Source organism: Gavialis gangeticus, unplaced genomic scaffold (assembly GCF_001723915.1).
Source record: "Gavialis gangeticus isolate Ggan-Ray unplaced genomic scaffold, GavGan_comp1, whole genome shotgun sequence".
Lineage (NCBI taxonomy): Eukaryota > Metazoa > Chordata > Crocodylia > Gavialidae > Gavialis > Gavialis gangeticus.
Window position 1 is genome coordinate 31797586 of NW_017729033.1, and position 6907 is coordinate 31804492.

Consider the following 6907-nt stretch of genomic DNA (forward strand, 5'->3'; position numbering starts at 1 on the left):
GGTCACAAGCTGGCGGAGGGAAGGTTTAAGTTGGACATCAGGAGGCACTACTTCACGGTCAGGGCGGCTAGGGTCTGGAACCAGCTTCCAAGTGAGGTGGTGCAGGCTCCCACCCTGGGGGTTTTTAAGAGGAGGTTGGATGACCACCTTACTGGGGTCATTTGACCCCAGTACTCTTTCCTGCCATGACAGGGGGTCAGACTAGATGATCTGCTCAGGTCCCTTCTGACCCTAGAAACTATGAAGCTACTTTGAAAATCTCAGAACTTATAACAGCATTTATCTAACAGCAGAAAGTATTTGGACCTCAGCTTTCTTTTCCCTTATTTACTTATTCATCCTATCTTCTCCGAGTTATTATTTTATGTAAATTTGTCATATTCATTTTGGAGATGATGCAAGAAGAGTAGAAGAACAAACACAGAGCCCAAGGATTATGGCAGATAAGGAAACTTTTAGCAGTACACCGACAGGAGATTTTTAGGGCTGATACCAATAGCTGATTTTTAAGGAGGCATATCAGACGATACCGATCCAATTTTCAATACCAGCCCAACAGCTTGAAGAGCTGTATGCAGCTGGTAATTCTGGTGTGGTAGAAAGGGAGAGGAAAGGGTTGTGGGGGGGGCAGATCAAGGCCCCCGCAGTGAGGAAGGAGTGGAGCTGGGGCAAGCACTGCCCAGCTGGGGTGAAGGAGGTGTGGGATGAAGCCACAGCTGATCCAGGGGCCACAATGGGGAGAGGCCTTCCCCTGCTGTGCGCCACTGGTCTGGCACTCGCCCGCTCATCCAGCGGTTCCCACCACTCATCTGGGAAGGCATGGAGGGCTGGGGGCATGCTCTCGCATCTGCATGGGACAGGCTGGGAATAGCCCCAAGAAACCCTGGCCCCAGTCTGCTCCATCCTGCCCCATGCAGATCTGGGGGCACATGTCCCCCCACCCCTGCCCTCCTGGACAAGTGGTGGGAAATCCCGGACTAGCACTGGACCAGCAGCTCCCAGATGAGTGGTGCGCAGCAGCGGGAGCCACATCCCCTCCCCCCTGGGATGAGCTGTGGTTCTGTCTCGTGCCCACCCTGGCTGGGCACCACTTGCTCCAGCCCCACTGCTCCCTCACGATGGGAACCTTGATGTACCCCCCCGCACCCTTTCCCTCCCCCGTCCCCTTCTACCACACCAAATTTACCAGCTGCAGGCAGCTCTCCAAGCTGCTGGGCTGTACTCGTTGCTGCCTACATGCTGCATTGCGGCTGCACACATACACGAACATTTATCAGCCACATCAGGCCGATTTCCGATACGGTAAATTTTCTTTATATTGGTGCCAATCCCATATCGGATTGATGCATCAGTGCACCTCTAGAAACTTCTCTTGAAATGTAGCTTGCTGCATGTACTAATTTCACTTAAAAATTCTGGAAGCATCGACTGACCAGCAGATTAAGAAATTTCAGTATATAAATCTAGGCTATAGATTCTGAAAAACTTAAAAGAAAAGTGGTTTCCAGATCAATTTTCTTTCTAACACTAACAAACAGCAAAACTGGATAATCTTGGGAGGCCTCAGCCACTAAATCCCATATCTGGCCTGGTCAACCCACTGTGTCCCACACAGACCTTTAGAAAGTAGTCTTACTATTATCATCAACTTGCAGTACAGTACTGGCAACAGACCAAAGCCAGAGACTCAAGCCCCATTATGCTAATCACTGTAAGCACCAAAATCATGATTGCAACTCAAAGACTTTACCATCATTTCTTGCACACAGCACGCACTTTCCCCCCAAAAAACGCTTGCTAGAAGCTGGAGTGTGCCCTACATAAGGGAACTATAGTAAGAGCAGTTTTTGCCCCTTACCAAGTGAAACGGAGTAAAATTTGTAATGCACAGGGAGCAGAACAATGAACAACCTCAGCTCCCTAACTACTGCTATTCAGTTACCTACTATAAGGAAAGTTCTCTCTCTCTTCATTCTGCCTCTCAAAAAACAAGGTTTGTATTATATGCCAGGATGCACTGGACATGAAAAAACATGGTAGCCCCTAATTATGATCATCTAAAAAATAAAATGGAATGATTACACATTTTAATTAAAGCAAACAAAATGCAGATTAGGTGCAAGCAAGCAAGCAAAGACCTCCTAGTTTTTCCCTTAAAACTGTGATAAGTTTGCCACATTGCTATTTAGTAGCCAGCAGAAAAATTCTTTCCTCAGACATCAACTTATGGTACCCTGTTTATTGCTTCAGTAAAGGTTGGAGTACCTGAAATACTGACTGAAAGCAGCTAATACATTTTTATGTGCTTTGAAGCAGACTCCTTTTACCACCAACATGCAGTCACACAGAAGCCCTTGAATACGCTGTTCATGTAGCTGCTGGAGAAGATGACAACTATGGCTAGCAACAGCATCCATGCTAGAGCACCATTTAATTACCTACAACAAAACAAGACAAAAAATACTTAAGAGAAATGCATCTTACATCCTCCTGCAAACCAAGTTTAAAAATAGGTTAAAAGACATAATGCAATGCAATGATTAGTTTCTCTCTCCCCAGTGCAACAGAGCTCCTCATAATTTAGCATGACATGTAGGCAACTTAAGGAAAACTTTTAGCCACTAAGAGCATAGCACAAACATCAACATGTTTATTAAAAATCAGTATTTCCTAACACAGTGAGCATCTGCCCAAGGTATGCTACAAAGCAGATGGGATTGTAACCACGCATGATTTGAACAGGCATACAAATTAGATTTTATCAGAAAGACGTACCATGAATCTTAGTGAGGCACGTTTTGAAAAAGAACGTCTTGGTGCCTTAACACAAGAAGAGCTTTTCTGTCTTTCTTTTTTTTTTAGGAAAAGCTTTCATATTCCAAGCCAAATCAATTCCAAATTCGTGAGGCATTCAAGAACCATGTGGCCCTACTGCTGGCAAAAACACCCTCCACCCCCACCTGGGGCTTCAGATGTTTCCAAAAGATTTGATGGGCATCCTACATGCAGGCCCAAGCCCAGAGACTTGGGGGTCAGATGCCCCCGAATTTCACCATATGGCCACAGGAGCAAGCTAGGAAGGAGTTTCCTGTTTCCATAAAGTGGGGGTAAAGCCAAGGTCTTCCCACTGGGAAAGAAAATGGGAGGCTTACAAATTACCAATGTGCCAGCAAAGCCGTTATCCCCAACCACTAGAAATTGCCCCCAGGGCTACCCTGCATTAACCAAACTCAGGTGACTTCTAAGCACATCTGTCCACATCGCACTCGCTGTCATTTCCCGGGGAGCACAGGTCCCTTATGTGCCACGTGTCCGAGAGGCCCGACGCTGTGACACAAGCTCTCCCGGACCTGCCCCTCTCGCCCTGGGGGAACAAGACACCCTGCTTCCACTGGATTTGTCCCAAGCCATCAGCCGCTGCGCTCTCACGGCGGTTACAGCCGGGGCGGGCCCGCCTTCGCCCAACGCTACTAAGAAGCCAGTTTACAGCTCCTTAAGGAAGAGCTGGGAGACGGAGCCGCGGGGCGGGGGCAGCCAGCCCAGGCCGAGGGAACGAGCGGGGCAGCCCCAGCCCTGGGCATTGGGCGTCCGCAGTCCCAGGAGCTCCCCCCACGGGGCTCCTCCCCCGCTCCCGTCTCACCGGCTCCGGCCACCGCTCTGCCCCATCCCAGCCTTCGGGCTCGGCCCTTCCGCGCACTTCCGGCCCCGGCGCTTCCACTTCCGCTTCCGCCCGGCGGGGAGTCGCTGGTGTGCCTCGGGATGTGAGAGCGGCGGTTGGAGCTACGCACGTGTGTTCGGCGCCGCTGAGTGCGCGATTGGCCGCTCGCGCCGCAGGACCCGTGGGCAGGTACGCCGAGAGCCGCGTGCTCCGCGGGCCTAGCCTCCCCCTCGCCGGGCTTTTGCCCTGCCTGTGCCTGCCCGGCCTCTCCTGGCATGGGCCCGCGCGGGAGGTGGCCCCTGGCCCATCCCAGCACGTGGGAGTGAAGGGCAGGATTTTCAGGCGGATCAGACTCGTGCCTTGGAGGGAAGCAGTAGAGACAGGCCCCTGCTGGGTTGTTTCGGCTGCCTACCAGGTCTGAGCTCAGTCGTTTTTGTAGGGTGCGGACAGACGTGCAGCTCCCAGCTGTAACTCAGAAGGATTTCTGCAAAACGTCCTGAGTTACAGCGTTACCCCGGACCAAACAGAAGTTCGCTGTTGGTTTCAGGAGGAAGGAGCATCTGGCTGGGGGCTGGGAGCCTGCAGCTGGGCTCCCATACCAATGACCTGCTCTCTGCCAGTGCTTGCTGTTTTCAGACCGGGAGGTGGGGAAAAGCAGAGGAGTGAGCGCCCCCAGCTGGTGCTGAAAGGTGGGGTGGTGAATTGCAGCCCCTCTCCACTTCAGGGGGGCTGCGATACACCCCTCCCAGCCTCCAGAGGAGGGTTAAAACCTTCCAGACCAAACTCTCTGTTCCCTTTCCCCCTTCCCATTCTGAAAACGGATATGCTGGGAGCTGTGCAGATGTAAGTTACAAAAGTCACTACGTTTTGCAATATCTTTACCTAATACCTCATGCAGTGAGGGGTCAGGTTTGTACACACTTTGCAGCAGTGCACGTGTTTGGTCACAGCTATGAACTGCTTTCTGTGGCCAGATCAGGTGAAAATTGTCACTTCTGTCTGCACCTCTAATTGTGATTTGATGCACATTTGTGTAGCAGATGCACAAATGGTACTTTCCACAGCCCTGGGGAGCTTGTTAAAAGATGCAGCTCTTTACCCCCAAAACCATTCTGGGTCGAAACCACAGAAACGTTAAACACTAGTATAGGCAAGGAAAGGAGGATGAGAGCAAGTGGCAGATAAAGAATGCATTGTGCAAGTTTGGTTGCTGTCAGGAGGGACTAGTTAGTTCAGCAGTAGGCAGAGCTAATAGTAACTGCAGGGAACATGTGGAAGAAAGGGGTCCTGGAGAAGGGAGCTGAATTAGACTGAGGATGTGGGACCTTTGGGAAGACTGATGTGCTAGCTATTGGGAGCATGGGGAAAAAGGCACAGGGGCAAGAGTGAGGGGGAAGAAAACATTAAAATGAGAAGGTGGAGAACAATGTGTGGACAAGTAAGCAGAGAACAGAGTCTTAAATTTGAGTAAGAAGTCTGATTTTCATGCAAAAAAGTGATCTAGTGATATGTGTTCAGAAAGAGAGAATACTGGCAGAAAAGGAAGACTGGAGAGGGAGAGTTGGAGATACAAGTTTGTAGATAGTGAGCTAACTTAGGTAACTCCTCTAGGTTACAGGCAGACTCAGCCTTGGAGAGGAAAGACGTATTTGAGAAATGTTATAAAGGGAGACTATAAAGATATAGGCACCTTGATGCGCAGAGAGAAGGAAAAACTGAATCATTGGTAACTTCAAGGTTATACGCTTGTTACAGTTTTCTATTTGAAGTCACATCTTTAGAGTTAGTTCAGTTCAGATCACATCACTGGGGCATGTCTACATTTTCATTAATAAGCCTTTGCTACAGCACGTTAAGTTTAATACCTCTGATATGAGGTACTAGATAAAGGCACAGTAGCTGCACTAATGCATAGTAGCAAAGGTGAATTTTTTTTATGATGCTTAATGCGCAGTAGGTGAGTTCTACTGCTCACTAACATGGTTTTTGCCATGAGGTGCTAATGCACAGTAGACCAGTCCACTGTACGTTAAGGTGTCTTGTACCCACTTAGAAATAAACTAGAAGTAAAAATGAGAATTATGTAGAGGAGCAAATAACTAGCAATGCTTGCTTATAATAAATGTTTCATAGGTTTGAAAATGATAGATTAATCAGTATACAATAAATTTGTGTGGGTTTTTTAAATGTTTTTCTTAAGTAATTCAAATAGTACATTTTTTTTTCTCTAGCGTTTTGAAGATTTTGCTGTAACTGCCTTTGAGAAGAAACTATTTGGATCCAAAATGGTAGTCTTCACATGCAATGCATGTGGAGAATCTGTGAAGAAAGGACAAGTTGAAAAACATGTAAATATTTGCAGAAGGTGTCAATGCCTTTCTTGTATGGATTGTGGCAAAGATTTCTGGTAGGTAAATGAAGTATTTGTTTGACAATACCTGCTTGGTAGCAGCAGCAGGAGATGCTTTAGGTAGCTTTACTGTTCTACTTTAACATCCTGGGTGCAAGTATAGCATTCATTGTATGCTGTACCTTGGGCAGGGTAAGAGTTACAGCACAAGCAGTCATTGATACCGATTTGTGGGCATGAGGATCCGAAACTGGAAACTTGAAAGAGACCGTAGCACCTTTTACAGGCTGGAGTGCGTTAGTGACAGTGGGCGCATCTACACTAGCTCCTGAGTAAAGCATTGTAGTCTACACGTGTATCTGTATTAGGGTACAGTAAACTAATTAATTCTGTGGTGGGCTAGTACTGCCCAACGCAAGTACAATACGTGCTGGAAATTTGAAAATTCCATTTTTTTGAAACCGGACCACCACTCCAGCTTCAGAAAAATGGAATTTTCGAATTTCTGGCAGGTGCTCAGTCCTGAGCATGCTGGATTTATGAGGTTATACCAGGGGCGGGCAATTATTTTGGGCAGAGAGCTGCTTACTGAGTTTTGGCAAGCCATTGAGGGCCGCATGATGGGCAGCCCAGGGCAGATAAATACTAATTTTCTAAATTTTTTTAGGGGCCCTGTGGGCCGGATAGAATGGCCTGGCAGGCCACATCTAGCCCCCAGGCCACATTTTGCCCACACCTAGGTTATACTGTACTATCCTATGGTGGAGTTCTTGCGTGTATTCAAACATGTAGACTGTGACCAGGGCTGGCTGGGGCATGCAGGTGCTACAGTGTCCAGCCCCTCCAGCACCTGGGGCTGACTCCCAGACCTCCTGTTCCAGGTCAGCTGCCCCTGGGCT

The 6907-nt window shown here is 48.3% G+C and overlaps 2 protein-coding genes across 5 annotated transcripts in view; one reads left to right on the plus strand and one right to left on the minus strand.

Moving 5' to 3' along the window:
- Positions 1-3676, minus strand: part of ZBTB49 (zinc finger and BTB domain containing 49) — a 25643-nt gene extending 21967 nt beyond the window's left edge. Inside the window, exons 1-2 of one of the 2 annotated variants that reach the window (XM_019526297.1) lie at positions 3641-3676; positions 2266-2438 (exon numbers count right to left, since the gene is read on the minus strand). In XM_019526297.1, coding sequence (XP_019381842.1) covers positions 2266-2417 — 152 coding nt within the window. In that variant the 5' untranslated portion in view covers positions 2418-2438; positions 3641-3676. Of the gene's footprint in view, positions 1-2265; positions 2439-2775; positions 2848-3640 lie in introns of those variants that run through there. The other variant, XM_019526296.1, reaches the window with a different exon arrangement.
- An 81-nt stretch (positions 3677-3757) lies between these two features.
- LYAR (Ly1 antibody reactive) overlaps positions 3758-6907 on the plus strand; it is a 32003-nt gene continuing 28853 nt past the window's right edge. For 2 of the 3 annotated variants that reach the window (XM_019526300.1, XM_019526299.1), the window contains exons 1-2: positions 3758-3847; positions 5890-6065. In XM_019526300.1, the coding sequence (XP_019381845.1) occupies positions 5944-6065 (122 nt within the window). In that variant the 5' untranslated portion in view covers positions 3758-3847; positions 5890-5943. Of the gene's footprint in view, positions 3848-5889; positions 6066-6907 lie in introns of those variants that run through there. The other variant, XM_019526301.1, reaches the window with a different exon arrangement.